This window comes from Abramis brama (assembly GCF_963993115.1).
Source record: "Abramis brama genome assembly, chromosome: 23".
Taxonomy (NCBI): domain Eukaryota; kingdom Metazoa; phylum Chordata; class Actinopteri; order Cypriniformes; family Leuciscidae; genus Abramis; species Abramis brama.
Window position 1 is genome coordinate 18553556 of NC_139985.1, and position 15315 is coordinate 18568870.

The 15315-nt window shown below is 37.9% G+C and overlaps 2 protein-coding genes across 2 annotated transcripts in view; one reads left to right on the forward strand and one right to left on the reverse strand.

The window, feature by feature from the left end:
• The window catches only part of LOC311074271 (histone-binding protein RBBP7-like), a 268186-nt gene that overhangs the window by 37576 nt on the left and 215295 nt on the right, over positions 1 to 15315 (forward strand). The window lies entirely within an intron of this gene.
• Positions 1 to 15315, reverse strand: part of LOC311074269 (chromosome-associated kinesin KIF4A-like) — a 150407-nt gene that overhangs the window by 31015 nt on the left and 104077 nt on the right. Inside the window, exons 12-18 of the mRNA XM_084100744.1 lie at positions 11287 to 11379; positions 10325 to 10417; positions 9362 to 9454; positions 8561 to 8664; positions 8305 to 8449; positions 4212 to 4322; positions 3978 to 4061 (exon numbers count right to left, since the gene is read on the reverse strand). Of these exons, the coding sequence (XP_083956870.1) occupies positions 3978 to 4061; positions 4212 to 4322; positions 8305 to 8449; positions 8561 to 8664; positions 9362 to 9454; positions 10325 to 10417; positions 11287 to 11379 (723 nt within the window). The remainder of the gene's footprint in view (positions 1 to 3977; positions 4062 to 4211; positions 4323 to 8304; positions 8450 to 8560; positions 8665 to 9361; positions 9455 to 10324; positions 10418 to 11286; positions 11380 to 15315) is intronic.

Genomic DNA, 15315 nt, shown 5'->3' on the forward strand with positions numbered 1-15315 from the left:
AAAATCTCTTACAAAAGGGTTCTGAGAAAAATGCGCAATTCATGGTACACAAACGGTTAATATATATCTGAGTCCCGCCTGCTTAACACCGCTAAACTGATTGGCTTTGTTTTTTCTGTCTAACTTGTGAGAAGCTCTGGTGTGAAGCGGCAGTGCTCCGAAGTAAACCTAGATGCGGTAAGCTAGGGAGAAATCAACAGTTCTGTGCACAAAAATGCGGGACAAATCAGTTTTTATTACTGTATTACAATCGCGGGATAAGTGGCGAACAATCGTTAGTTTGACAATCGTTAGAGAGAGAGAGAGAGAGAGAGAGAGAGAGAGATTGTGTATAAGTGTGTGTAACACTCAGGGCCGGAGTGGGGCCACTTTTCAGCCCTGGAGTTCAGGCCCAAGACCGGCCCACTTTTTCCATGGTGGAATTCCAAATTAGCACTTTTTCCAATTTGGATAAATGAAGCAACAGTTCAGCTGTTACTATTGTGTAGTTTGTATTAATACCATAGTTCAACAAATAATGTAAAGGTTAAATAATAATTCACTTAGACTTTATAAGAAGCAATTGCGACTTTATATCACACAATTCTGACTATATCTCGCAATTCTGAATTTCTGACTTTAAAAGAAGCAATTGCAACTTTATTTCACGCAGTTCTGACTTTATATCTTGCAATTTCTGACTATAAGAAGCAATTGCGACTTTAATTCACACAATTCTGACTTTATAACACGCAATTGCGACTTTATATCTCACAATTTTGACCATCTCGCAATGCTGACTTTATAACACGCAATTGCAACTTTATTTCAGGCAATTCTGACTTTATATCTCGCAATTCTGACTTTATAACACGCAATTGCGACTTAATATCACGCAATTCTGATCATCTCGCAATGCTGACTTTATAACACGCAATTGCAACTTTATTTCAGGCAATTCTGACTTTATATCTCGCAATTCTGGCTTTATAACACGCAATTGAGACTTTATTTCACGCAATTCTGATGTATTCCGAGATGTAAACTCGCAATTGTGAGATAAAAAGTCGCAATTATCTTTTAAAATGTTTTATTCTGTGGCGGAAACAAGCTACCATACCTCCTGGCCTCTTCCTCCCATCCATCCTCCCTGACGTGTACCGTTACGGTAGGGCCGGCCCAGCTATCGGTAGGCGCCGCCGGCGATGCCGCGGTAGCCTACCTAAAACGTTTTGGAAAAGACGGGCTATGGACCCAACCAACTCTATAGTAGGGGAGGGGAGAACTCCCTCACATGGTACAACCCATGCAGAGGCTGCGCGCTGCAGTGTCAGAAGGCGGAACGTGTAATGTTACTAACGTGACATTGAAATGTGAAACAAAACAAAAAAAAAATCCTCGACCGGCCCAAAAGTGAAGCGGCCCACCGGGAATTCTCCCGATTACCCAATCCGGGCCTGGTAACACTACATTATAGGGACAAAATGTCACCACAAAGATGGCAATATCCGAAATACTTGTCCTTGTGGGGATTTATTTATTTATTTATTTATTTTTGGAAAACAGCTGAAAATGTAAAAATGCAGAAAGTTTTCTGTGATAGGCAGGGTTAGTGTAGGGGGATATAATTTACCGTTTGTACAGTATAAAATCATTATGTCTGTAAAAAGTCTCCATAAAACATAAAAACACAACATTGCTTGGTCTTGTTGAAATGAGAGGACTGTTTGATGAAGTTGAAACCCTTGTCATCCCAGTCTCATCAGCTGAGGCAGAAAGAAGTTTCAGTGCTCTTAGGACACTGAAAACATGGCTCAGAACAATGGCACAAGTGACACTTAACAGTATTGCTCTGTGTCATTTCCAACAGGACAAACTGGACATTATTGATGTGAAACAAATATGCCAACAGTTAATTTCTGTAAGTTCACTTTTAAATTAAAATTCTGTCATCAAGTTGTTTCAAACTTGTATGCATTTCTTTCTTCTGCTGAACACACAAAAGAAGATATTTTGAAGAATGTCGGTAACCAGTATTGAGTTTTTTTTTTCTACTATGGAAGTCAATGGGGTCCATCAACTGTCTGGTTACCGACATTCTTCAAAATATCTTCTTTTGTGTTCAGAAGAAGAAAGAAATTCATACAGGTTTAAAACAACTTGAGGGAGAGTAAATGATGACAGAATGTTCATTTTTGGGTGAACTGTCCCTTTAATGACAGATGCCGCTCATCTTCAGGGGATGTCCCCGTCCCTACCAATTTCAAAATCAAACCTACGGCCTTGATATATATATATAAATGGGTTTGCATACATAATATAAGATTTTTTACACAGGAAAAAAGAACCTACAAGGTTGAATATCTTAATATATATTTTCTTAAATAATTCATTATAATACATTTTAAAAAAGCATTTTTTGTTATTTATAGGCCTGAGGGATGAAACGACAGTTAAATTCAACAAGAAAAAGAGGAAAAAATAAAGCAGTTAGCCACTTTTGCTTGTGGATGAAAATGTTTGGATATAAAAAATATAAAATTAACAACATATTCAAGAGATGACAATTTGGGGATTTCGTAATAAAAATAAATAACATCGTTAAAGCTACACTGTGCGGGATTTACTCCCATCTAGCAGTGAAATTGTATATGACTACCAACTGAATATTACTTTCTAGCTCCTCCCATTCCAAAGGCGTTTTAACTCCTACGGTGGCCGTATTATTTCAAATCTGCCGGCAGTCGCGAGTAATCTCCCTCTCACATTCGTCACTGTGCTGCTGCGTGTAAAAACGCGAAAGGCGAAGCTTGTATGTCCCTCTTTGGCCAATGTAGTTTCAAGATGGAGGGGCAACATGGCGACCGGCATTCGAACCCCTCACCCGTATGTACTTTCAATGGCAGATTATAAACTTACGAGAATACTTTATTACTTGAAAGAAGTAATTATACATTAATGAGCACATATATTTTTTAAAGAACTAAGTGTTTTTTACTAAGAATCAACTAAAAAAGTTACACAGTGTAGCTTTAAGGATAAAACGGTGGGTCACATTAGTAGGGTTAAATATAAGAACTTAAATCAACCCTAAATGTATTCACAAAATAAATGGGCAGCAGTTTCTTCAAAAAGACCACAAAATGAGCAAGTTTAATCAATATCAAGATATTTACAGATAGATGAATTAAACGTGTCCGTTCGAATCTTTTAAGTTGTTGCGCTTGTGATAACGCGTCGTAGGTCACATGATAACGTCAACATGGCAGATGTCCGGTTCGCATTCATACTCAACGAGATCTGGCTATAAAATACCTACTCTTTTAGCACTCGTTAAGTAAGTACTTATTGAAATTAAGTACCTACTCATTGAATATGCGGTTTGGAACGCAGCCATGGTGTGGCGTAAGAGCGGCATGGCTTGTCGGACATAGCAACATAGTGAACTGTTAATTGATAAAGCCAACATCCAATATGATGATGCGCATCCGTTTACTTTCTCAATTGTTTACAACACATAACCAACTGTTTACGAGGATACTCACCAATACAATAGGCTACTTGTCCGTTCAAGCTAAAAAAAAATAAACAGAGATAGAGAACTGAACTCTGTTCCAGTGTTGTCTGTGCTGCTCTTTGCGCGCACAGAAAACCGCACGAGTTGTCGTCTTGCGGTTGATGTTTAAACTGACAGTACTTAAAAGTACATGCAAATGATAAACTTTCATTTTATGATGGCTAATTGCAATTAATCCGCAAGTCACATGCGTTCCGAATCCTACGGATCACTAATCCACTACGATCCCTATACTTGACTTCACACATGCGATGTGACTTGAGGATGTGCACATTGAGATATCAGTGTTAAAATGATATATCATGCAGCCCTAATATTGGAACACTGTCCTATCATCTGAGGAGGGAGATGTGTTAGACAACAAAACAGCAGGTGCAAATTAGTTCAGAATTGCTGTACAGCTTTTGGAAAAACAGCTCACCTCCTCTATCTTGTGAGAAAGATGATTGGCCTGTTTCTGTATCTCTCTCTCCTGTTTGAGTGTCACGTATTGCCATTTACGATCCTGAAATGTGTACAACAAACATTTAATTTCCTGCAAAACCTTATTAATATAGAAATATGAAAAATCGGAATGTCAAACACCAAAAACGGTCAAATTACACCATCTGTAAATGAAACAAGATCAGAGTAAAAATTTAAGATTGACACTCACTTTCTCTTCGAGCTGCAGTACTTCTTTATTTTTCATCTGTTTCCACAAACGAAATTTCGCACGGTCTTCCGTCATCTGTCTCTTGAGCTGGACTTGCTGGGCCTTCATAGCCTGCACAGATTAAGCAGCACTTTTTCAACTGATAATTTGTTTAAAGATAAAGTTAAGCCTTATTTTAACCCATTTTCATTGACTAAGGCTACGTTCAGACAGCAGGTAAATGTGTCCCAAATCAGATTTATTTGGCTCACATGTGACTCTTTGGCCACTTCCATATGTGGTACTAAATCCAATACAGGTCAGATGTTTTGCAATGCGACCTCAGTTTGAACCGTCATATCGTCTATGGAATGCCAAATCTACCAATATTAAAAATAAATAAATACATAAATAAATATACAAATAAATGTAAAAAATAAATAAATAAATAAATATATAAATAAATATACATAGAAAAGCAAAAAAACGAAAATAAATAATTATTTATACATTTATTTCCTTATTTATGTATATATTTATTTTTTCCATATTTATTTATTTATTCTTTTATTTATTTATACATTTATTCATTTCTACATTTATTTATTTTTACATTTATGTATTTATACATTTATTTATTTCTTCATTTATTTCTTCCTACATTTCTTCCTGCGTAGGTAATGAGGAGGGCGTGGTTCACCTCAGACATAGCAATGGAGCTCAGAGTAAGCGAAGGCGAAGGGTTGAGGCCACAGTGACACCCTGTGACGAAATACAATAAGTATCACTCACTGACGTTGATACGGTCAGTGACTGCGAGGTATATGGTCAAAATCCTAAATCTTACTGTGTGACATGGATAGGCTAGCCTACTCTTTATTCCAGACATGGCCGTAGAACATCGTTTGGTCTGGATTTGTAAAATGTCCTGGGCTAACAAACATGAAACAGGGACTCTGAAACGGAAGCGCTTGATATTTTCCATTTTTCGGTCAGAACTCACGGACAGGAAGCAGGGCACATAATAGGCTACAGTGAAGTCGACGCAAGCATATTGACCAATGCTTTTGAAACGAGACCATTGCATTTGAATGTAGCCTAATTTCCAAAAACAATACTGACAGCAACAGAAACCAGGGCCGTGGGAAGAGTTTTAGGTTTCACCACTTTTGAATAAGAAACAATATCAAGACTATAAAACTCGTCAAAAAACGCGCACACACTACAACCACCTGACTGCACATTACATTTTTGACTTTTTTGATTCTGCTTTTATTCGTAATGCAATGGACCGGTCAATGGGACATAAATGAATCCTTAAAGGATGGGACTTTATGGGACATTTGCACAAAAAGAATAAATAACTTACCGTAGCCTATTTTATAAGTCGCTCTAAGTTGCGTTTTTTTAGAAATTTATTTCACACAAAAAAAAAAAGTTACAGACAGTTCTCCGCTACAGACGCTCTAAAGTGGAACTAAAAGAATGTTTTAAAACTTTCACAGAGACCTCAAACTGAAAGCACAAAGCCTGTCTTTAAATTTAATTTCGTTTTGTATTAATTGTATCTTAATTGTAATCGATGTTTCATCAACAAATTGTCTGGATTTTTTATAAGAAGTAGCTAAATATAGGCTTTTAGAAAATAGATAATCAGGACACGGAGGCGCTGGCGAACCTGGAGCTCGTCTCATACGCTGATTTCACGCAGCCGCCATTTTGAAATCGAAAGCGAGGCTCCGGTGGGAAGAAAAACGGAAGTGTCGCCTTTAATCACAGGAGAGTCGTGAATGTGATGGCGTATTGTTGTGTTTAATGATGTTGTGTCAATTCTAAAACTGTACATACATTTCTTTTATACTTTAGACTATATACAGTGAAATTCATTTATAAATAATTTTGATTTTTTTATATAATTCAAAAAGTAAAAAAGAAGCAGGAATGAACTATATACATATCCTATATTGGATATTAACATCCAATAGTGTAAATCGCGGCAGCAGCTTCAGGTTGGTAGTCCAAAGGCATTGTTGTTTATCTTTACTTCCGGGGTTTTTCCCACCGGAGCCTCACTTTCGATTTCAAAATGGCGGCTGCGTGAAATCAGCGTATAATGAACCGAAACTCAGCGTAGGCCTATAAGGTAGCCTATTGCCTCACAGACCTGAGACATATACCGGTAGATAGCACTTGGACATGGCTGTGTACAAAAGGTAAAAACGATATAAATACTGTTCGTTTTTTCACACAAACCGCTCGTTTCGTGTCTTAGGCCATCAATGTGTACTTACAATGGGGAATTGTTTAATTTGGACGATGGGGAATTGTTTTAATTTGGACTCTGTGCATGCTCTTAGAGACAGTATCCATAGACCTGCATTATTTGACTGACAGACAAGAACGGTTTGACTTAAAAATATCAAAATTGAAACTACTGCGGAAAAAAAAGACACCTACATCTTGGATGCCCTTAAGGTAAGCTAAAACATACCAAAATTTAATTTCAAAGTGAATTATCCCTTTAAGCAAACTTTCCTGTCTTTTTGACATTTTTCCCCTGAGTGAAATGATCGAGGCTAACAGCAATCTCAACTCGTACAACAAGCGCGCAAGTCATGTGTCACAAACATTGAACACTACACAAACAGTAATTTTTTTTTTTTTTCATTTAGGCAATTAATTCTAGTGACACAGGAGGTGCCGGATCCAATAAAAAAGGTTCCGGATCCAATGTCGGAGGTGACGGAACATGTTCCGGCGTGTTCCGGCTCAAATTAAGCCCTGCTCCTATCTAAATGAATGGGCAGAGAGTCAGAACTGCACTTTCACTGGTCACCGGGACATAAAAACTTCATGTATAGAAACAGCAGTAAAATATGATAAAAATCGCTGAAAAAGTTTGATGACTTTGGCCCAAAATAAGGTTTAAAACGCCTTTTTTCCTACAGGTTATACTTTACTACACATGCGCAAGAGTTTACGACACCAACTTCATTAACGTCTCTATCCAGAATGCCGGTGCTGTGCAATAATCAATGTCAATATTGTTCTCCATTATTTAAATATAAGCAGGTTTGCACTTTATCAGTAATAACAATGTATTGTATAGATCAGTTGTGTTAACTATTCATTTACATGAATCGGTTCAAAAGAGTTATTAGTTGAATTGGACGTGTCATACGGTTGTGTGATTATCCCAGCAGTTAGGACATGGACATCCCACAAGGTTAGTGTCAACACAGAAAACATTACATCACTGGAAAGGTTTTTTCGTTTATTTAGAGAGTAATTTTATGTCAGCAGAATGTGCGGAACGCATTTTAGAGAAGATAAGGCAACGTATTTTAGCACAATTCACACCCAGCGGTAATTCAGGAAAAAAAAAATCTCCGAATGCTTCACATGAAACTTTGGTCTTCCGACCTTTTACCATAATGTCGTTTTATGATTGATTAATATGCGTGCGGGAGAGAGAGCAAGACAGCGCTTAATTTGGAGACGGTGAAGTCTTGTTTACACTTTTGCCTGGCTCTGAGGAGAGAGAGAGAGAGAGAGAGAGAGAGAGAGAGAAAGAGAGAGAGAGAGAGAGAGAGAGAGAGAGAGAGAGAGAGAGAGAGAGAGAGAGAGAGAGAGAGAGAGAGAGAGAGAGAGAGAGAGCGCAAAACCTCAACTGTGCGCATGCGTCAGTGGAACCAGACGATAGGCTTAAATGTTTCCTGGCTTGACTTTTAAAAGCAGATGATTGGCTTACCAGTGGGAGGGACGGGACATGTGCATACAACCGCCATCTTTGCCGTTACGGGTTTTCCTTATATAGTTGTATTGAGGATTAAGGAAGTGGCATGTCTCTTATATAAATTGTCTCTGGTTCGACGCAGAAGTATAAATTGGGCTTTATGGTTGACAGTATACTGAGGGTTGCAACAACTCGAAAATAAAAAAAATAATCTAACAAAGAAAAATCTTTCACTGTCTGCATCACTATCCACACAGGCTGTTAGTATGTCCACTAGAGGTGGAGATTTTTTTCTTCAGATTACACCGCAACCTGGATGTAAGGAACGTCCCATTCCGAATCAGCAAATTAAGCACATGAGGCATTGTAAACACAAACCTGAATCTCTTGGTTGAGTTTAGTAACATTGCGCTCAGATGACTCTTTGAGGTTAAGCAGCTTGGATTGATCTTGCAGTTTCTTCTTTAACTCTGTGATTTGTTCTTCCAGCTCTTGAAGTCTCTTTCTGCGTTGTTCACTCAATCTAGAGTAAAACAAGACATGAAAAATAATAAACTATCAAAGTGTCATTGTGTTGCAGCATTAGACCTGGCAATTTAAGTTTGGCAAGAAACTGCCACAGATATTGATTTACTTGGCCTGATTGGTGTACTTCTTAGCAGACTGCAGAGCATGGACGAGATCTTCCTTTTCTTTCTGCAGAGAGTCAAAAGCAGCCTGCAGACTTTGAACATTCTCCTGGAGAGGTGAAACAAATAGTAACATGACTTTCATGGTGTTCAGCAATATCATTTTTATGATTTAGTTTCCAGGCTTGAAATTTGAGCAAAAAGCAAAATAGAGTTAAAAAAAAGAAAAAAAAGATTAGGATTTAAAATAAAAAAAATGTCCTGACTACATTAGGGGTGGGAATCACAGGGTCACACAAGAGATGAGTTTTCAGTTGTCTTTTGAATGTTGTCAGGGATTCTGCATTCTGGATGAGGGTGGGGAGATCATTCCATCAGCATGGAACCGTGAACGAGAATGTTCTGGAAAGTAATTTTTTTGGCTCTCTGTGATGGAACCACAAGCCGTCGCTCATTGACCGATCATAGACTTCTGGTAGAGATGTGGACTCGTAGGAGCGAGTGAAAGTAGTAGGGATAGATCTGTATGCAAGCATCAATGCCTTTAACTTGATGCGAGCAGCGAGTGGTAGCCATTGCAAAGAGATGAACAGAGGAGTGACGTGGGCCCTTTTTGGCTCGTTGAAGACCAGACGAACTGCAGCATTCTAAATCATTTTATTTATCACTTGCAATTAATAGTGTGATGGACAGGCTTCCTGAAAAGATCTGATTTGAGAAAAAAACTAAAACTAAAAATCTAATTAGCCAAAATGTGCAGAGTGGTGGGTCCCACAGTTGAGAACCACAGACTTAAAAATACATACCGCTGGTGGGCCAGTATCAGAACCGCCAGGACGGGAACACTCCACAGAAGAAGTACTGGCTGAAGTCATGGCAGCAATCCCAATACTCTCGCTCTGTTGGACCAGGTCATATGGTTTTATTGTAATTTCAAATTACTGTAAACTAATGATAATGAAAACATCCTACCAACCAATCATAACACATTCACTGATCAACGTTTAAAATCTTTGGAGTGTTTAAAATGTTTAAATACTCTATTTAATCTAATAGGAACAGGAACATTCTCCTGGAGAGGTGAAACAAATAGTAACATGACTTTCATGGTGTTCAGCAATATCATTTTTATGATTTAGTTTCCAGGCTTGAAATTTGAGCAAAAAGCAAAATAGAGTTAAAAAAAAGAAAAAAAAGATTAGGATTTAAAATAAAAAAAATGTCCTGACTACATTAGGGGTGGGAATCACAGGGTCACACAAGAGATGAGTTTTCAGTTGTCTTTTGAATGTTGTCAGGGATTCTGCATTCTGGATGAGGGTGGGGAGATCATTCCATCAGCATGGAACCGTGAACGAGAATGTTCTGGAAAGTAATTTTTTTGGCTCTCTGTGATGGAACCACAAGCCGTCGCTCATTGACCGATCATAGACTTCTGGTAGAGATGTGGACTCGTAGGAGCGAGTGAAAGTAGTAGGGATAGATCTGTATGCAAGCATCAATGCCTTTAACTTGATGCGAGCAGCGAGTGGTAGCCATTGCAAAGAGATGAACAGAGGAGTGACGTGGGCCCTTTTTGGCTCGTTGAAGACCAGACGAACTGCAGCATTCTAAATCATTTTATTTATCACTTGCAATTAATAGTGTGATGGACAGGCTTCCTGAAAAGATCTGATTTGAGAAAAAAACTAAAACTAAAAATCTAATTAGCCAAAATGTGCAGAGTGGTGGGTCCCACAGTTGAGAACCACAGACTTAAAAATACATACCGCTGGTGGGCCAGTATCAGAACCGCCAGGACGGGAACACTCCACAGAAGAAGTACTGGCTGAAGTCATGGCAGCAATCCCAATACTCTCGCTCTGTTGGACCAGGTCATATGGTTTTATTGTAATTTCAAATTACTGTAAACTAATGATAATGAAAACATCCTACCAACCAATCATAACACATTCACTGATCAACGTTTAAAATCTTTGGAGTGTTTAAAATGTTTAAATACTCTATTTAATCTAATAGGAACAGGAACATTCTCCTGGAGAGGTGAAACAAATAGTAACATGACTTTCATGGTGTTCAGCAATATCATTTTTATGATTTAGTTTCCAGGCTTGAAATTTGAGCAAAAAGCAAAATAGAGTTAAAAAAAAGAAAAAAAAGATTAGGATTTAAAATAAAAAAAATGTCCTGACTACATTAGGGGTGGGAATCACAGGGTCACACAAGAGATGAGTTTTCAGTTGTCTTTTGAATGTTGTCAGGGATTCTGCATTCTGGATGAGGGTGGGGAGATCATTCCATCAGCATGGAACCGTGAACGAGAATGTTCTGGAAAGTAATTTTTTGGCTCTCTGTGATGGAACCACAAGCCGTCGCTCATTGACCGATCATAGACTTCTGGTAGAGATGTGGACTCGTAGGAGCGAGTGAAAGTAGTAGGGATAGATCTGTATGCAAGCATCAATGCCTTTAACTTGATGCGAGCAGCGAGTGGTAGCCATTGCAAAGAGATGAACAGAGGAGTGACGTGGGCCCTTTTTGGCTCGTTGAAGACCAGACGAACTGCAGCATTCTAAATCATTTTATTTATCACTTGCAATTAATAGTGTGATGGACAGGCTTCCTGAAAAGATCTGATTTGAGAAAAAAACTAAAACTAAAAATCTAATTAGCCAAAATGTGCAGAGTGGTGGGTCCCACAGTTGAGAACCACAGACTTAAAAATACATACCGCTGGTGGGCCAGTATCAGAACCGCCAGGACGGGAACACTCCACAGATGAAGTACTGGCTGAAGTCATGGCAGCAACCCCAATACTCTCGCTCTGTTGGACCAGGTCATATGGTTTTATTGTAATTTCAAATTACTGTAAACTAATGATAATGAAAACATCCTACCAACCAATCATAACACATTCACTGATCAACGTTTAAAATCTTTGGAGTGTTTATAATGTTTAAATACTCTATTTAATCTAACTTAAGGTGCTTAATTCAGCACTCCTGTAAGACAAAGCAGACAGAGCTAAACCTCATCCTTACATGTCACGGTACCACTGATAACATCTTGTTACTCAACTACATCCTTCAGAGCACTTTTTCCAGTTATCTTTCACTCCGCCTTCACGCTCACCACAGACTCCTCCACTGGTCACCTTTCACCGTAACCTCCATCTGAATAACCAGTTCTCCTCTTTGGACGTCAATGAAGCAACAGACACTATGTTCTAGTACCTTACCTTTATGCCTAGCTAATATTTTCCACCGACTTCAGTAGTAATTGTTAGCGTGCTTTTCATCCATTCAATGGTGAAACGAAACTCTTCTTATCACTCAAGGAAGATATTTTTCCACCTCCACATAGGCTGTTCTTTTTTAAAAAACATATAAGTCGCACTGGACTATAAGTCACATTTATTTAGAAATTTAAAAATAAAAATAAAAAGTTAAGGACGGGACAGTTCTACGTTACGGACGTGAGCGCTCTGAAAGCGGCACTAAAAGACTGCTTTAAAACTTTCACAGAGACCTCAAACAGAAAGCACAAAGCGTGTCTTTAAATTTAATTTCGTTTTGTATTAATTGTATCTTAATTTTAATCAATGTTTCATCAACCAATCAACCAAGTTTCTAAACATAGTAGAAAACATTTAATCATGACATGGAGGCACCAGCGCGTGAACCTGGAGCTTGTCTCATAAATGAACCGAAACTCAGCGTATAAGGTAGCCTACTTGCCTCACAGACCTAAGACATTTATAGAAAGCTTGAAATGTTTACTTTTAAACAGAACAATTCAAAACGAAAGAAAAAAGACTGCTCTCTGCTTATGTAATCCATATGAAATGTGCATTTCTCTCAGGCGCGTTCACTACTGCGAAGATCGCGAGTCAGCACCCTCAAATTCATACGTCAAATACACAGGAATGATTATCGGCCTGTTCACATCGGCCCTATTTTGACATTGGATCGATACTGATGTGCAAAAAAAATGACCATATCGGCCGATATTATATAGGCGGCCGATATATCGTGCAGCATTAGTCTTCAGTCTTAGCTTACAGGCAGATCTTTCAAGGTTTAATGGAAAAGAAAGGGATTCTGAGTTACATCAACCAATCACTGGAGTGCCTTAAGGTTCAGTGCACGCTCCTCTTTTCTCTATTTAGATAACTTCACTGGGAATGATCATAAAGGCACATGGTCAAGTCAGTCAAGTCAAGTCATAACAGGGTTCTTGCAGGTTTCAGTAAGTCAAATTTAAGACCTTTTTAAGACATTTTAAGACCATAAAGATTGAAATTTAAGACCTACACGACGCATTACCAAATAAATATTCAAATCAAAGAATTCATTTTATTTCAATGAATTCAGTAATTGAAAAAGCATTAAAGGTGCATTAAGCAGCTTTCTGAGTTTTTGCAGAACTATGCCACCTCTGGCGGCAAGCGAAACTGCAGCCAGAGATGTGCACGCGTCGCTCATGGACCACACGCACGCTTGCACGAGCATGAGCTGTTCATAACCAAAGGAGCATCAGCCGCAAATATTTTGTTTACAATCATAATGTCTTCAGAGGTAATAAAGTTATAAATCTGCAAGTCATTTTAAATATGTGAAAGGAAAGGCAATTGAATAAATTACACACTTATGTGTGAGGGAAAAACGGGGGTAGTAGAAAACTTCGTTTTTAGCGCAATTTTCCACCGGACAAAATTGCGATTGTTAACTCATGATTTCTGTTCTGTCTGTGCGCACCAATCTTGCACTTCTATCTACTCCTCAACCAGACCACCTAGAGACTTTGGGTTTTCGGCATTATGTTAAGGAAGGTCTAATCTCGGGAACGCACCAAAAAAAAAAAAAAAAAAAAAAAATCCCGGAAAAGATTTACTATATCTTAGTGTTGTGATCCCATGAGGTCAGAAAATTGCGCTAAAACACTCACCGAGTTTTTATTACTTGTTTATTTCTGTCTATCTCCATGTTGAACAATGTTATGTGTTTACTGTATCCACTTATGATTGTATTATTATGGAAACACGTTCATAAACAATATAAGTTGTTACTTTGTAAAAGCTCAAAGCTACACAGTCGGTCAAAAAAGTACACTCAATTGTCTCAAGGTAATAAACAATTAAATGGCACTATGACGTTACCATAAAAGCCAAACAGGCTAACCCGCCGAAGATTTGCGGGGGTTTAGCCTGTTTTATTGATCTGCTAAGTAGCATATTCCAATAGCAATACATCCTAATTAAGCAGTAATTTGCTCAAAATTTGTGTCTAATTATCTAACTTATATATCAGCCTTCCCTATGTTTACTCTCGTCTTATTCCGACGCCTGTCTGAGTCCAATTTGGCCCTTTTGGTTGCACTAGACAAAAGTTTTCTTTTTTTTATCTTACGTGGAGTTTGCGTTGGTGTTTGAAATGAACTACAAGCAGGTCTCTTACAATCCATCTTCTACGGAGAATGCCGGCGAATACACAAACCTGCCAGGCATAGCTATGTGAGCATGCCGCGCATGACGTCACGCCCAGTCTAAAATTCCGGCCCGAATCCCTCTTATTTATTTTACTTTACAGGTTTATAGAGACAATCTCAGTGATCAGAGAAGGGCTCATTCAGCCCATCAGGCAATTGTTTAAGCATGTATGGATTAGAAAACGGGTATTTTTAACATGAAAAGTTGCTTAATGCACCTTTAATTTAATTTACAGATAAATCACATTAGTAACCTTCCACACCCAACAACGCGTGTCAGAGAAAAGAACAGAATCAGATATATATTTTTTATAGAAAATTGCATATTATACTGTAAAAACACGAAATGAGTTGATTTTAGTTGATCATAGTTGATCATAACTAGAGATGAAATGGCATGAACATTTAATTTCATTATTATAGTTACAAAAATGATCACGGTTATCACAGAATCATGTATTAATACTATACAATGAAATCAATTCACCAAGTTTTATGTCGAAAACCAGCAAATAACAAATAAATTTAGCATCAATATGCACTTTTTGTTTACATAAACATTAAAATAATACCATTAAAAATTAACATTTTTAAAGTGTCTTGCATGTTATATACTAACATGTAGCCTATAAGTTCAAATAAAGGTTTGACAAAAAAGGTTTTAGAAAAAGATAAACCTCACATACAGTGCTATGCAAAAGTTTAGACACCCATACTAAAGTTGACTAAAAAGAGGAATAAAAAAATCATCTTTTGGAAATTGAACTTAATGCCTTAATTTAAAAAATTAGGAAAAATCCAACCTTTAAGGACACCAATTTTCTTTGTGAATGAATAATGTATCGTAAAAAAAGAAATGTTCTTCCTTAAAATAAAGGGTGCATAAGTTTGGACAACCCTATGTTAAATTCCCATAGAGGCAGGCAGATTTTTATTTTTAAAGGCCAGTTACTTCATGGATCCAGGATACTATGCATCCTGATAAAGTTCTCTTGGCCTCTGGAATTAAAATAGCCCCACATCATCACATAGCCTTCACCATACCTAGAGATTGGCATGGAGTACTTTCCATAAGATCATCTCTCAATGCAAATCAAACCAGCTATTAGGCTAACTGAAATAAAACCATGCCAATCTCTAGGTACGGTGAAGGCTTTGTGATGATGTGGGGCTATTTTAATTCCAAAGGCCAAGGGAACTTTATCAGGATGCATAGTATCCTGGATCCATGAAGTAACTGGCCTTGACTTATGCACCCTGTGTTTTAAGGAAG